The sequence below is a fragment of the Trachurus japonicus genome, chromosome 17 (genome assembly GCF_045865225.1).
Source record: "Trachurus japonicus isolate A0001 chromosome 17, Traja_1.0".
Taxonomy (NCBI): Eukaryota; Metazoa; Chordata; class Actinopteri; order Carangiformes; family Carangidae; genus Trachurus; species Trachurus japonicus.
Genome location: NC_140923.1, coordinates 36,558,372 through 36,575,043, shown reverse-complemented (window position 1 = coordinate 36,575,043; position 16,672 = coordinate 36,558,372). Strand labels below are relative to the sequence as shown.

At 41.3% G+C, this 16,672-nt stretch overlaps 2 protein-coding genes across 3 annotated transcripts; both read left to right on the top strand.

The window, feature by feature from the left end:
- LOC146971312 (endophilin-A2-like) lies at positions 1–10,990 on the top strand. Of its 2 annotated transcripts, XM_085805831.1 has the most exons (9): positions 1–178; positions 3,766–3,834; positions 3,995–4,211; positions 4,450–4,583; positions 4,876–5,034; positions 6,581–6,684; positions 7,114–7,247; positions 7,406–7,462; positions 8,302–10,990. In XM_085805831.1, exons 1-9 carry the CDS (start codon positions 134–136, stop codon positions 8,484–8,486), a joined length of 1,104 nt encoding a protein of 367 aa, XP_085661957.1. In that variant the 5' UTR covers positions 1–133; the 3' UTR covers positions 8,487–10,990. The 2 variants fall into 2 exon arrangements, with proteins under 2 accessions (XP_085661957.1, XP_085661959.1); XM_085805833.1 differs by lacking the exon at positions 7,406–7,462.
- A 317-nt stretch (positions 10,991–11,307) lies between these two features.
- On the top strand, positions 11,308–15,919 carry stap2a (signal transducing adaptor family member 2a). The gene is made up of 11 exons (XM_085805841.1): positions 11,308–11,473; positions 12,347–12,418; positions 12,518–12,637; positions 12,758–12,814; positions 12,912–13,063; positions 13,149–13,280; positions 13,375–13,444; positions 13,887–13,989; positions 14,081–14,176; positions 14,261–14,389; positions 14,476–15,919. The coding sequence occupies exons 1-11, from the start codon at positions 11,366–11,368 to the stop codon at positions 14,529–14,531; spliced, it is 1,095 nt and encodes a 364-aa protein (XP_085661967.1). The 5' UTR covers positions 11,308–11,365; the 3' UTR covers positions 14,532–15,919.
- The last annotated feature ends 753 nt before the right edge of the window (positions 15,920–16,672 follow it).

Below are 16,672 nucleotides of genomic sequence, written 5' to 3'. Positions count from 1 at the left end.
ACATCCACGGAGTAAAGTTTTAAGACGAGTTGTTGCACGGCCGCTGTTTGTGCTTCCCACAGACCCACATCATTTACTTTTAGTCACATATTTCCCCCCGTCGAGGTCCAGGTGGTGCTATTCACGGTGCAAGATGTCGGTCGCAGGATTTAAGAAGCAATTTTACAAAGCAAGCCAGGTAAACGCGTTACTTTTCACGTTAGCCGATAGCTTAGCTGGCTAGCAGACATTATCGTTACTTTTATACCGCTAGCTTCAAATATAAAACATGTTTTTGTTTGGTTAAGCGCCGTGAACAAGGTTTACTTGGTGAAAAGTATATGACGAGTTGTGTTATTTATAATATACATGATATATAACTCTTCATCAACTGTCAGATGTGTTGTCGTTCACAGGTAACGTCAGTGGTAACAGTTAGCTGAAGCTAATCTGAAGTTAGCATGTCAGCGACTGGGAAGTTATAGCGAAGTTACTTCCAACTAAAGTTGAAGTTGTGCTGTTTCCTGTTTCGAGAGTGTTTTGTTTTTGTTTTAATCTTGTGTACTTAACTGTTTCCTTAAACCTCCTACCTCATATTAACCCGAGTAAGTCGTAGGCAGGTCAGTAGGAGTTATTTTGCAGCCAGGTCTTTACGCAGCCTGCGTCTCTGAATTTTCTTTGAAAAAAGTAACGACAACTTGCTGAAGTTTCTTTAGTTGTTGCAGGGAACAGACGGAAAATATATAGTGTTTGACTTGTTTGAGGTACTTGAATGTGCTGACGAGAGGTTTCATCATGTTTTGTTGTCATGTTGCAAAACAGGTAGAAACATCATTCAAAGTGGTGTTTTGTTATCTCTCAGATTACACAACGTTTTCAAAACACTTCAGGCAAATTGGTCAATGTGTTGTGGCTACTAGGCCGCAGTATGAACCCCACAACACATCTATCAATGCTGTCATCACCAAGCTACAACTATCTCTCGTGTTTCTAGATGTTAAACGGAAGTGATGTGGATGTGCGATGACATTGTGTCTTGCAATGTCAAGATATTTCTATTGAAACCGCTGTAGTTACGCAAATCTATTTCAGTCCATGGAAGACAAGTCTCTGTCTTAGGTCAGTTGTTCATCTCTAATATGGGAAATTGTAGGACGTCAATCAGACATTAGGTTAAATATTTAACATAGGAACTACACTTTTGTTAATAATGTTGATTTCTTTACAATGATGGATATCCTATTATGGAAAACAAGCCCCATTTTCTTTTACACTTTAAGTGCTTCAGACAGAGTGTACACCAGATGGACCTGGGATATTAAAAAGCATGTCAAATATTTAAACAAATGGAGGTGACTTAATGCCACGTTAGCCAACTGTCTGACTGCCAGATTGTATGCAGACTGACACTGTCGTCTGTTTATGGCTTACAGAGCCTTGCATTTGTTGCTTCTGAAAATCTTAGACTAACAGAGCCAGGTTTGTCCTGTGCTTCCAACTTTCAAACAGCACTTACCACCAGTATGAAGGAAATGAAACTGCTGACTAGGGCTGAACAATTAATTGAAATATAATTGAAATCATCATATGGCCAAGAGCAATATGCAAAATGCAAGGGCTGCAAAAAAGCTGGGTAGTTGTGCTGTGTTTGCCCCACCGTAAGTGTCCTGGTGCGACAGAGAGGCCTGGCTATGAAACTATAACATTGTAGTAATTTTGGCATATTTTCATTATGAAAATGCAATGCAAAAACAACCAACTGAAAATACTTATTATGCTCGCAATGTTTTCCAAAATAATCACAGTAGGATTTTTTTCACATTAGCTGTACTGTTGGCTCAAGAGGCAGTTAAGAGTTAAACCTGCCACCACAAACATAAGAGGCAGGGGCTGTAAAACCAGTGGCCAATGTTTTGATGACAGCTGCCATGCAGCACGTCCTGTCTTTGGCCCAACATTAGTGATCTGTAAGTAATGGCTTCTTGCTCGGTGGGTGTGTACGAATGATGGAATCCTAGTTATGTGAGTACTCTGCCCAAACCAGCTTCAAGCTGCCAGGTAACCAGAAAAAATGCAGATTGAGTCAATATGTCAAGAATACAACAAGAATAACCATGAATACATTGAAAGCTTGTGATCCATGTTGTTTTGGATCCGTGATCCATGTTGTTTTGGAAAACACAACAAGACAGACTCATTGTTAACACTATAGCACCAAAGAACTGGTCAACTCCCACAGTGAATGCCTCAACTATTGGGACATACAGGAGAGCTGTAAACGTGTAGATCCATACTGAACGTCTTGTCCTCCATCCAAGGTCTGGACAACACGTATTGCTGCTCTTATCTTAGGCTATAAAATTAAAGAAAAAAAAGGCAGAGGATGATAATCAGTTTGATAAATGATTAAACAAACAGAATAATAGTGTTAAGCTAAGTTGCAATTTATTTAAAGCTTGCACTATGGTGTTTGTCATTACATACCTTTTGTTTTCCTATATCTTTTTGGCCTACGAGGGCAACTACCTAACTCCACGGTAACAAAAAGCCTTAACCAAATCTAAATCCCATTTTGAATCTTTTAATGACTCTGTATCTCTTGCAATCCCAAATGACAGTTCAAAGTAACAAACAGCATAAATACTTTTGGTCAGACCTACATACCGTAGTCTGACTGAAATGGACACATTTGTTAGTTGTGTTGGACTAAAAAAACTTTTGTTGACAATTATGACACCAGATGGAGCACTCAAAGTGTGTTTGTGTTTGCATCTCACACATCTACATGCCACAGCTTCACATCTGGTACCATGAGATGCATTAATTGCAATTAAAATCCTGTATATTAGACTTCACAATTGGGGATCGTGTGGGGCTGAATTTACATCCCATGAGCCAGTTGGCAGTGAGTGCTTAGGGCATTTTCAGAGCCACTGAATGTTTAATACAAAAGAACGTTGCCAGGCCTGTGTATTATATAAACTAGAGAGATTGATTGATCCATCTGGTCATGGAGTTTTATGTGCACTGGTGCTGACAGCTGCACCAAGTTGAACCAAGAAGTACACGCACACACACACACACACACACACACACACATAGGCATACACACATACAATGAGAGTCTGTATGGCCTGCCAGCCAACTGTGCAGAATTTTAGAGTTTGTTTTCCTGATGAGAAATTGAGGATGTGTGTGCCATGTGCGGGTGAGGATATACATAGGTGAATGAGAGCAAGATGAAGTTAGCATGTGGGTTTAGTTAAAGAATCTGTGAATGTGGTTGTAGTGTAGGAAACTGCACTGTGTGCTGACCTGATGGAAAAAAAAAAGGAAAACCCTTCAGCATATTTCCTTATGAAGCAAGGCTCTCGGTGCTGTGGAAACTCTAGTTTGCAGAACTCATTCCTTTATGCAGACTTGAGTAGGTCTCTCCTGATGGAAAACATGAACATGTCCTGGACTTCGATAATTGTTACAGTTGGTCCTAGGAAAAATAGAAAATGGCGAAAGTTGTTAGATATCCATTGAAGTTTGGAGAAATTTAACAGGGATATCCTGCACAGCAGAAGCATCTGATCCCACATCAGTTCCAGAAATTCAGTTCTGTTGTTGACTTCAGTCTTGAGCTGAAAAAGTATAAAGAGGAAAACAGACACCAAAATGTACATTTTGAAATGGCATCAATACAAGTGTAGAAAGTCAAGTTTTTCATGAGCATGAACTGGCACCATAAAATTGTGAATTTACTTATTGTTCATTGTTGTGTTTGCTCTGTGGTCACAGCTGATGAGTGAGAAGGTCGGAGGTGCAGAGGGAACCAAACTGGATGAAGACTTCAAGGAGCTTGAAAAGGTTTGTCACACATTTCAAAATCACACCCATAGTTAATGTGTTGAGTGACAATATCCTCATATGCTGTGCTATGAAATTATTTTCTTGCAAGTTTCTTATTTCCATTTGCATTCAGGGGTTCATGGATAAAATAATGTCTCTCCCTGACTTGTGTCACCAGAAAGCAGATATCACCAGCAGAGCAGTGGTGGACATCATCAATAAAACATCAGAGTATCTCCAGCCCAACCCAGCGACAAGAGCTAAGCTTTCCATGCTCAACACAGTGTCCAAGATCCGTGGACAGGTGAATAGTCCGGGCTACCCCCAGCCTGAGGGCCTCCTGGGGGAGAGCATGACCAAGTATGGACGCGATGTGGGCGAGGATACCAACTTTGGTAAGAACAAAGGAGTCTGGGAGATGTGTCTGTGTTTTGAAAAGCGTTAAAATTTAGTGTGAGTAGTTGCAAGATATTGAAGGTGGATATATTTTCCTGTAGGATAAAACTATCCCAATTCTTACTTGTATTTAAATCTAGTTTTTGCTGTCTTTATAGAAACATTAATATTTATTAACTTGCCTCACAATGTCCCGCACTCCCTAATGCTTGTGTTTTACATGTATTTGTCCTTCAGGTGGGGCTCTAATAGACACAGGGGAGTCGATGAAGAGGATGGCCGAGGTCAAGGATTCTCTGGATATTGATGTGAAGCAGAACTTCATTGACCCCCTGCAGGCAGTCGCTGAGAAGGATATCAAAGACATTCAGGTATAATCAAAGAGGTAGTATGCTCCAGCACGTACAGGCCAGACATTGACTAATGAGCTCCACAGTCTGTGTGGCAGCTGCAATAGTATGAGAAAAGTATTAACAGTCCAGGTGCATAACAGGTGAACTGCATGCAAATGTTTGTTATGCCCCTAGTGTGATCCAAATTTCTCAAAAGGGTCATACACAAGTGAAAATGAAATAAATAGAAAATGTACTGTACTGTACTGATATAATACTGTATCATCTCCTAAACCTCATCCTCCTATCCTAAACCCTTTCACCCTCTCAGCACCACCTGAAGAAGCTGGAGGGCCGCCGTCTGGACTATGATTATAAAAAGAAACGTCAAGGTAAAATCCAAGATGAAGAGATCAGGCAAGCCCTGGAGAAGTTCCATGAGTCCAAAGAGATGGCTGAGGGCTCCATGCACAATCTGCTGGAAACAGATGTGAGTAGCCGTTAGACCAAACCTGATTCACTTAGATTTGCAGATGGCCCACACAAACCTGTTTTTGTAATGCATCAAGTTAATAAAAACAGGTGTCTGGTTACATTCATTACAGAGTTGGCTGTTAAAAAACCTGTAATTGTTATTAATGAGACTGAACCAGCCAAACTATTCAGGTCAGTAATGTAACTTGCACAAAAGCTGCATCCGTCCTTATTCTACAAGGTGAAAAATACAGAGACAGTAGCATGCAGATAGTTTTTTTAGAGCTGCAATAGATTGTTAATTCCCTTCTTCATCTCACTACTATTCCCTTCTTCATCTCACTACTTTTCTGCTTCCAATGAATCCTGTTATGAGTAAAGTAGGCTAAATGATGTCACCATGGTGAAAGTCAACAAACACTTCTTACAAACAATGTTATTCATAATATATTTAAATAAATAGTGTCAGTGTCAGTGTAAATGCTGCATCCCTTTAATAGGTGCTGAATAAGATGAGTAGGAATTTCACATTTGAGAAGATTGTAAAGCATATCTAGCTTTCTTCTGTAAGTAAAAATGTCTCATTGCGTCTTATAAGATTTTGTAAGAGCTGTAAAAATCTCATGACTGCTAAGTGTGAGTCAAGTTGCATAAGGTTTTCACTTTGGTAAAGGAAGTAATGTCTTTAATCCATTCTGATGCAATTACTGAGATTTAATTATATGTATGGCTGAAGCAGATGGTTGGCATATTCAGTAAGGTTGCATAAACGCAGTAAATGCATTTTATCCTTCCAAAGACCTAATTTGACACAAAATAAGAGCAAATAAAGAGACACTGTATAAATGATAGAGTTCTTGTTAATGTGCCCATTCACAAGGATCTGACAGCATTTAATCTGGATAGTATATCTGACGACCTCAATTGGAAATGCATGTTGCTTGCTACTTACAGCTTCCCACTAAGGATGACGTACAGTATAGCTGGCCTGTTTTTTTCCATCGTGACTTGCAGTTATCTGAGCCAGTTAAACCTGTTCTGTTATGCCTTCCCGTCAACGACAGCGAATGACATATTGTTTTTGGGTTGTCCCTCTGTCCCATTCTCCCATTTTGCCCTTGTGAATGCAATATCTCTAGAACTCCTTCAGAAGATCCCTAAAAATTCTGCACATGGTTGGATGTGAGAATGAATTGCTTTTTCTCAGTTGTCAAAGATGACCCCAGAATACACCTTTTGACCATTACTCAATACTTATCACAAAATTTCACACAAATGGTTGATAGTTTATTTCATATTATTCTGGATAGACAGGAATGTGGCATGAAGCAAGTTAAACTTAGTTTAAATAGGGAAAGCAGACGAACACAAGGTTTAATATTTGTTTCAGAATGTTTTAGTGATGATTTTCAGGTGAACAATACTGACACAGTGGTAAACAAATGTGAAGGACTAGAGATAGGAATGCTAACAGTTTGCTAGAAAAGAATGCACTGAAGGACCAGAGTTGATTCTGTGTTTTGTCTCATATTAAAATAGTTTTTGTCTGTGTGTTCATGTAGGTGGAGCAGGTGAGTCAGCTGTCCTCTTTTGTCGAGTCTATGCTGCAGTACCACAAACAGGCTGCGCAGATCCTTGAGGAGCTTTCTGACAAACTGAGAGAAAGGTCAGTGCCGTGACTATTTGTGGAAGACGGCATGTCTTTTGTGTGTTGAGGCTGTGTCCTCTGGCTCGTGACAAGGGATGATTCAGCCCCACCATCTTTTCTTTTACCCATCTGATTACAAGTAATGTCTGTCAAGCGGTTAAAGCTGAGCTCACATTTACTTATTTTTACTAAACAATATAAATTTAAATAAGTATCTTTTATTTTTGTGGGTTCATATGAGTTTGTCATAATTCATTTTTCCTCCATTACAAAAAGAAAAGATCAACTTTGTTTTGGAGTAACATGAAACGAAGTAGATATGTTTTGATTTGAACAATTTATTTGTACTTGCAGTAACAGCCCACAAGAAACGTGAATGATTTCTCATTTGTGTACATTTCTTACTCAGAGCTCAGAGATTTTAAGTTTCTCTTTATTCAATTGTAGGGTGATTGAGGCTCAGAACCGTCCAAAGCGTGAATACACACCCAAACCCAGACCAGCCATCGATTTTGGAGAGATAGAACAGTCCAATGGAGGATATGCACCTGCTTCATCAAGCCCTCCAAGTTACTCTCCAGGTAAACTTATTTTTCTACATTTTGTGAGAGCTGTGTGATTTGTGATTGAGTATCTAGATATGTGTGTGCGTGTGTGTGGCCTTCACAGAGCAAGGTATACGTGCAAGTCAATCTCATTCTTCAGACTGATGTGTCTTTCCTTCTGCAACATTAATCAGCCCCAGTACAAAATCGAGGTCCATCCTTCAAAAGAAACTCCACCAAGAGCAGGCCGCGTGAGTGGACAGATGAAGATGATGTCACTTACCCAGAACTACAAAGTTTCCCTACTGTCACTCACTCTGTTGCACATCTGTGTGCCAGAGAAGTGGATGCATGTCTGTGTGATGGTCGACTGTCCTACTAACATTAGAGAACGGTGTCTGTTGGGTCGGCTGAATCCTGTCTGTCAAGTTCCCGAAAACAAGGAGGGGCTTGTCAGTGTGAACATTACCCTAACCAAGGTTGCAGATACATACAGTCTTTCGCAAAAACCATTCTCTACTTTAACTTTAACTGATAAATGTGGTATTTCAATAAAGGTTGTTAACCAAGTAAAAAAATGTTCAAGGAAACGTTTTACACAGCTTTGGTTTTGCTGAATTGTTTGTATCTGACAGCCTGTGCACTGAAACTTCTGAACCTCAAGAAAGATCACTGCATGCCACATGATTTATTTTACAAGGAAACTAATCTTAATATCTTTCATGTGCCCAGTCCAACACAAGAAAGCAAATTTGAAAAGTATTTGCCCTAAAACCTAAACACGACCTTTATGATTGAAATTAAAGTATTGCTATGTAACCTATCAGTGTATTGATTTGATCTTGAGCTTCAGAAGGATACTCCCTGACCGCACTAACTTGTAAACATGTGCTGTTTTGATGACTTTTGTGGTCTGCTCCAGAGTCCTATTGGAAAACATCCTGATGACACACTGCCTCTAATGAAATGCTTTTGAACAAAAATATACTAATCTTGTTAAAGGGAAACTGACACAATTTCTTTTCAGACAATGACTATGTTTGTTCTCTCTCCCTCCTTGCATGTCTCCACATTGTGTCCCTCTCTACAGCTGAGCCGAGCTGCAAAGCCCTGTATGACTTTGAGCCAGAGAATGAAGGCGAGCTGGGCTTCCGCGAGGGTGACATCATAACCTTGGTCAGTCAAATCGATGAGAACTGGTTTGAGGGAAGCCTTCGTGGAAAGTCGGGATACTTCCCCAACAACTATGTTGAAGTGGTCGTGCCTCTACACTGAAAATCGCAAGGCAAGAGGGAAACGGTAGACGATGGAAAGGGCGGATGGGTTATCAAACTTCACCTAAAAGATATCTTTTGTTTGTTGTAATTTAAGGGTAAACATCTCAAGACGGGGACCTATTTTTTTGTACCATAAAGTTATTTGAGGAATCTAACAAAATTCAATGGGTTTTTAAAAACAGTAGGGATTGTGGGCTGTTTATTCAAAAAACAAGAAAACACAAACTATGGCATAATGTCTGGGTGCATTTACCATATCCTGAGTCTTTATATTTTTTCTCTATGCACCTGTGCACTTTGTACACTACACCTCTATCACCAGGACTGATGAAGAAAAAACAAGAGAGAATGACATCTGTAATAACATGTCCAGCAGTATCCACAAACACTAAGTGCAACTACTTTATTCTTATACTCTTGTTCTGTTTTATATCGACAATATGACATTTCTTGTTCTGTGTATTGCTCATATTGGTACTACACACATGCATGTGAACGCATGCATTTTCTAAGTGCTGTTTCTACACTCCAAGTTTTCAGCCCTTTAACTAAAGGCCTTAGTCCTGTTGTCTCACAGTCAACATGGAGGAATGGCGGCCTTTTCTTGATGTAACACTATCCTCCACTGCCATCTGGTGGTATTACAGTTTAGCTTCTTAGCAATTGGTTTGAGTAGACAGACTGACAGACTGCTGTTTGCAACTGTAATTGCAGTTTTACAAACATTAGTCGAGTATATTTTAGACCAAATGGTTGTTTGAGTGTTTATTTCTAAAGGGATGTAGGTGTCCACTAATACACCTCTTTTGATATTCCATTCATCACACTAATTGTTATTAAGTTGTCAGTAAGTGAATGTACCCTCCGTTCTAACACTACTTTTCAGTGCACACGACGCTCTTTTCCCTTAGAGTTGATACCAAAGAAAGATTACACAGATTCCCAAATTGCTCCAGGCACACACACACACACACACAGCCTAATGTGCACAATTATGCACGGTGAATATTTAAAAATTAAGATGAGTATATACATACATGATTTCTCTTCTCCTGACTTCACAGAACATGTCATGACATGACAGTGCAGCTCATAATGCAACATGACCTTCCCCAACCGCAAATAATTTGCAGCATAACACCAAAGCCATAAGCACATATCCCTCAGTTCTTTCTCAGGCTCCAGTGATGCTGCTGGCAGTGTCACTCACAATGTTTTGTGGGATTTTACCCAAATGTTTGTCAGTGGATTTTCAGTCTGTGATTTATTTTCTCCCTCTAGGCTGGGAGAAGCATGGCTTTAGTACTCTAACCTATAATTTAGAGCATGGAAATTATTCTGATGTGTATTTGGTGTTTTTGTACCTGCCTCAGCTCTCACTCTGAAACTGTGCACCAGACTTGACAGAAAATGCTAGCTCCCAACTATTGTGTTCAGAATTTACTTATGATGAGGAAAGTCCTCTCACAATGGCTGGTTTCAGTTTCATTTAAGCCTATTACAAGCAGACGATGAACTGTGAGGGTCTGTGCTGTTCAGTAAAATGCCAACTTTCTCCTCTTGTCATGATCCCCTTGTTAGACCGCCCCCACCCCACTCAACTCTCCCATCTCTATTTAAATGGGGAGCGGAACGGACAGGTCTTTTCATCTGGGAAGGGCACACAGCAGTGGATTATATCCTCCCTCCCCCACCAGCCTTTATGCACCACCTGCCCCTTTACCCCTACCCCCTTTCTCATTATCTGCCCTATCCCACTCCCATGGTGCCTCTGGAGCTTGGTCTCCTGGTCCATCCCTGGAATAATCTCATTGTTACCATAGTATATGCCTCATCATGTTGTGTTTGCGTATCGCCTATGTTATTCATGCTATGTATAGGGCCAAGGGCTATGGCTGTGCTGAGAAATAACTGTGTGGTTCAGGTGTGGGTTTACATGCCTCATTACACTGAATCAAAAACCCAGAGTTTGCGAGGGGAGCAGAGGGTCAGGGGCTCAGGTTGAGCTATTATGCAGCCTGTATAATGATGATGATTAATGTCAAGGAACAAAGAGCTAAGATCAATTTTAGTGTGCCGCTGCTGTCACGGCTAAAATAGTTGTCCGACTGCTGGAGCTGACATTAATTGCAGCACTAGATTCTCTGATGGTTTGTTTTGGATCCATACCCAGAATTGCCCCAACTGTGTAATATTAACGAATGAAGTATTATCAGCCTTGAAAGCTTTATTTTATTGTAAACATCTTAAATGAATTTTCTGTTTAAACTATAACCGCTTTGCATGTGTCCTCTTTACAGCTTCTGTCTTAAGCAAGGCCTTATTTTTGTAACTGTGACACTGGGGGGAGACTAAATGGGGGATTATCCTGGATTATTTTAAGGATGTATGGTTTACCTCTATACTAAATGTAATCGTATGTGTATTGTATATTTTTGTTATTGTGTAAAGGGGAACAGATGCTGTTCATTTGCTTGTTCCAATAAATGTTAAATAATTTGGCTCCAGGTGTGTGAGAATATTACAGCCCTTCCCGCTGAACTGATTTTATTTAAATCCAAAAATTGAAATAAATTATGTCCAGTGATACAGAAAATCAGAGGTATAGGATTATCTGTTTTTACATTTTCCCTGATAGACTACCTTTTTTTTGTTAAACTTAACATTTACAAGTCTATTTAATTTTTTTTAACATTTATCCCGACCATGCCATTTTTAATCTGCACAAGCACCCCGTCTGCATGACCCCCCGACACAGCAGGCTACACCAGCCAGCTGTTGGATTATTGCCACAGCACTATCTCATCGGCGAAGGCGTGTCACTCCCCCCGAATTACTCAGATCCCCTTTGTCCTCGGTGCCCAGCCAGCGACACTCATGGCGGCTGCACCCGTCAGACAGCGCTCCGGGCCGGGGGGACCCCGGGCGCAGTTCCCGCCTTGCTACTACGAAGGATACCTGGAGAAGCGAGGACCGAAGGAAAAGGTAGGTCCGCAGATCAAGTGCCATGTTGTCTCGGTCGGTGCATGCTGTTAAGGAGCCGTGGCCGGTGTGTATGTGAGAGCGTGTGGATATCTATGCACAGCAGCAGCACACCGGCTGATCCCCCCCAGTTCCCAGGGAGCTGTCAACTTCCTTATTGTCGTGGAAAGGGCGAGGCAAGACTTAGCACTGGTTGTGGCGGGGCTTTTTCCTCAGATCACACGTTTCGTCCTCTTATAAATCTGTTTCTATTGCGATTGCAACAACTAAAGAACGAATCGGGATATAGGGATCGAGGGAAGCATGCTGTCAAAACGTTGCATGTCAATTCAAATACATCACTTGAACAGTTCAGTGTGTCCCTTTGGCTCAATGAGACATAGAGAACCCACTGTACTGTATGTCTCAAACAGCATGTCTGCCAAGCATTTTCCTCACCCACAATTCAATGCTACTCTTCATTGACATCTTGCTCTGACAGCCTGCTCTATAAAGTGCATTTCCAATATCTCAACTGCAAAGTTGCTCACAGTCAATTCGACAATATGAAACAAATTGCATCATATTGTGTTTAATTATAAGGTGATGGGACACCCCAAATACCCACCCCCTTCTCCCTCATTAGGCTCATTTCAAATTCAGGTCTGACATGTAATGTGAGCCTGGCTCAGGTGCAGGATATTTGACTGATCCATAGCCACAGACTGACAGCAGCTGAGGCTCACTCCATTAGCACCCTGGGACAGGAAATGACAGAGCAATAAAAAAAAAAAAGGGAAATATCCATTACACAGATGTGACAACCAGCACAGTTGTTATTACAGCTTCCCCTCTGTTTTTTCCCCACATATCTGCTCATCTCTATGTGTTTGACAGGCATCCAGACGATTATGGACCTCTCTGTGTGGGAATTCTTTGTTTTTCTTCAACAATGCTAAGGACGCTCATGTAAGTGTCAGAATATAAACATTGTGTTTGTCATGCATTATAGCATGGATATTAACAATAGAACATACTAAGGAGTGTGTGTGTTTGTTTGTGTTACAGTATGTGGAGAAGATGGACCTCAGTGGATTTGTGTCCCTGAAGGACGACTGCAGCCGGGACAGAAACCTGGAGGCAGCCAGACTCATCCTGCGCATGAAGGATGGGGAAACCAAACTGACAGTAATGCCACTCGACACACAGACACATATTAAAAATGAACTCTCCTGGCATCCTCGGGCGTTTTTGACGCTTTAGAAGCTTTTGGTGTGAACGCACAGTAAATGCTGCTGTCTTTTCCAGGCACCTAACCTTGAATCAAGGGAGCTGTGGAAAGGTTTCCTCTACTCTGTCATAGATGTAAATATACACACACACATCCTACACCTGCTTCCTTCTACCAGTGTCTCTCTCTTGTGCCATTTGGTGAGACATTCTGCCTTCTGTCCCCCCACAGCTCAACGTACCGTCCTGTCTCACGTTGCTGCCGGGCCAGCTGCAAATGCTGAAGGAGGTGGTGGACAAAGAAAGGTCCCGACGGAGAAGTCGCACACCCACACGGGCTCCTCCTTCGCCGCTCTCCGTGCCTTTAGTTGGAGAGATCCCAGCGTGAGTCCTCCTCTGTGTTGAGAGAACTAGTCGTGTGAGCAGAACTGTAGGCTGTGTGTTCCTAACTTACATGTTTGCCGTGCAGGTGCTTTCGACCGGTTTCCCGAACAGAGGCTGAAGTCCTTCTGGAGAGACACCCAGATTGTGGCAACATGTTGCTCCGTCCGGGCAGAGATGGATGCTCGCTTGCTGTCACCACCCGACAAGACTTAAATGGGTAAAAACCAGCAGACACCTTTTCCACTGCTCAGCTGCAAATATCATAGACGGACACCACTTTCACTTCTGTTTCTCCTTTTTTTTAAATGTAGGTCAGTGTTCAGACATTACCGTGTGACTCAGAGGGATCAAGGCGGTTATGTCATTGATGTAGAAAATCCTGTAAGTGTATGATACTCACAGATAGGGTTCACATTTATCAACATTTCAGATTCACATATGGGTTTATAAAATTCTGTTAGTGTACATTTTACATTCCTACACTTTATAAGATTCTACCAATTGTTTTTTATTGGAGAAATATTGGGTTCAAATAGCATCATTTCAACTGGTTCTCCCCTGACACTGGTATTGATATTTTAATTCAGGCTGTCTGTGAATACCATGTACCACTGGTGCTGTCTTTTTCCAAATTTTAAATCTGCGCACCACACTATGTGTAACTACTCGTCATCAGTGCTTATAAGCACAGGTACCAATCTGTGTGGACAAAATGAATGCCATTCTTGATTCATTTGAGTTATGCTTTGAGATTACAGCAGTCAGTAATGTAGATAGCATTATTAAATCAGCAGCATGTAATGCAACAGGCTTCTCCTCACAGATTCCTTGTGCTACACTTCATGAAGTCATTGATGCCCTGGTAGAGAAGACAGCAGGAACTCTACAACCTTTCCTACTGGAGGAGCCGTACGAGGAGAATATCAGTGAGGCAGACAGTTTTAACCGCCTATTGCATTTTTGTTTATATCTTTAAAAAATCTATGACTCAAGATGTGTATGTTTTTTTTGTGTTAGCATATGTTTCTGCCAATGATGAAAATGGGGAAAAGATCCTCCACACTGCCCCTACCAGCCCACTGCCAAAGGCTCCTGCCCTGCCTCCAAAACAAGGTTTCTCCCTTTAACATGAAGCAAAACCTGTGCAGTGTCACAGACAGAAATAAATACTTTCTAATTATTTTCATTCTGATGCAGACCGTTGGTGCGGCAGTCCCCTGTCCAGATCCCCCGCCCCGGACCGCCGTATCCTGACTTCACCAGTGCCGGCCTCGCCCACCAACCCAATGAGGCGACTCATTCTCTCACCTTCGCCTCTTGCACATAGTGAGTGAATATTTGGGCTAGCCTCGCTTGCAGCTGTTGATTAGCAGTTCAAAGTGTATCTGAGTGTATCTTCTGACCTTCCACAGCGCTCAACGAGGAACTCAAAATGAAGCTGGAGAAGAGACGGGCCAGTCAGGAGTGACTTAGCTCATAAGGAACGGCTCCCTGTCACAGCGTACTCAATCTTCGGTGCCAAACCCCTTCTCACCGCAGCTATGTACTCATCCTGTGCCTTCTAGGTGGAAGACAAGGGACTACAAACAACGCCACTTTCTCTTACCGCTTTGTCCGCATGCATAAAAACTGTTTACAAACTGCCTGTGAGCAAAAAAAAATAGTACAACAACAAATGATTTTCCTTCAGAATACAATTCACAAAAACTCTGAATCTACGTGACTGGCAGCTACAACCTATGTGAGAAGCACTGACACACACCGGACCACCAACTGAGCCTGATGTTTTCCTGACTGTGTGCTGACCTGCTGATGTTACTGCTGCACCTGAGACACTTAATCTGCTCTGAAAGTAAAACAAACCAGACACGCTGAGGTCTCAGCTCAGTAATTCTCCTCATCGCCTCATTCCATTTGCCATGACTGAGAAAAAAGAAGAAAAAAAAATCATCTGAATACAGGCAAGCTGGTGAGAAACTGAAACCTGCACAATCTCTGCCTGCTGCTCTAAGTGCTATTTGTGATTGACAAGCAACCATTAACATGTTGTTGATTCAATGGCACTGCTGTGGTTAATTTAAAACCTAACCTAAACTGTATTGTTGGTGCTCATTTTAAAGTGTCTCATTATCCTCTGCTACTGTTTGTGTGCTACTGTATGGTGCTATGACTCACCAGTGCTCAGACCTACCTGGGTGACTTCTGTCCCTCTTCAAGAAAAATCAATCAAGTGTATATGTGGGTGCCCTCTAGTGGAGTGGCTGTGTGGCCTGCAGGGACAGATCCCTACCGCCTTTGGGTAGTACCAGATACTTGGCATAAACCGACCCTTTTATGTTGCAGACTGAACCTGGCAAAAGCTTTTTGGCTTGATCACAGTATTACCATGCCCTACCTCTTTATCTTTAAGAAGAAAATATTTATTTATTACAGATCTTCAGGTGTTTCAACAATACCGATTTGTATTTCTACATGGGAAACTTTTTTTTTGTGGACATTTCTGTGAATTGGCCAGTCCTCCAGATTTTAAGTGAGTATTCGTGGCAAACTGACCCGTAAATGTCAATGAACAGTTTACTGTGTTTGTACAATAATGTGATGTGTCTATTTGATCACTATCAAAGCATAGTGTTTGTTAGATATCAAGGGCATTAAATTGTTTTGCATGGATTGTGATTGTCGCTCATGAATTGATAGCTTTTGTTTTTTCACTAATAGACCAGTTTGTTCGTTTTTTTTAATGGCCAGTTTTCAGATTACATATTTTCATTCCTGTGACAACATGACAATGAGGACAATAGATGATACTGGAATAAATCAATATGGGTGGATGATTATAGATGATGCTGGACAATCCACCCTGTCTAAAATGTGTATGATCTGGCCTGTCCAACAGGGCTCCAGGCTGCCCCTAAATGGGAGCATTTGCCCCTGAAATTTGAGAGTGTGCAAGTAAATTTTTCATCTACTTGCCCATGTGCAACCAGTAAATTTGCTGTTTTTGTTGTTGTTGTTTTTAACACCAGTGAAAGTAGCGACTCAAAGAATCTGGCATGGAAGCAGGTCAATGTGTGTGAGGATCATGAATGAAAACAAAATGTGAATATTTTCAGTCAAGTCAATTATTGGTGTGTGCGCCCTTTTCTGCTGCGCTCCTAAAATTTTAAGTTGGGGCCACTGTGCTCCTAGAAAAAAAAGTTAGTCTGGAGCCATGTGGAAATACAGGTGAATATGCGATTCAGATACGCTCTCTTTCATGTGTTCATGAATTCATAACAATAGAGATGATTTTATTTGCTGCTCCATCTTGGTGATGCACTACTTCTCCATTATTGTCCCAGCCATAAGCCTGTCCTTGGGCAAAATAACATACAACTTTGAACTTTCCTCTCTGCATGAAAGTTATTTTGTTCCATATGACACCTGATATACATCTATTATGCCCCCACTATATGTAAAAAAAAAAAAAAAATGCATTAGCCATATTCTAATGTGTAATAATTCAACAGTGATAATAGTCCACCAAGCCTGCGGTCCAGTCAGTGCAGCACTCACTCGCACATCATCACTGAGTAACACTACTCCATCACTTCACCCCTGATTGAACAT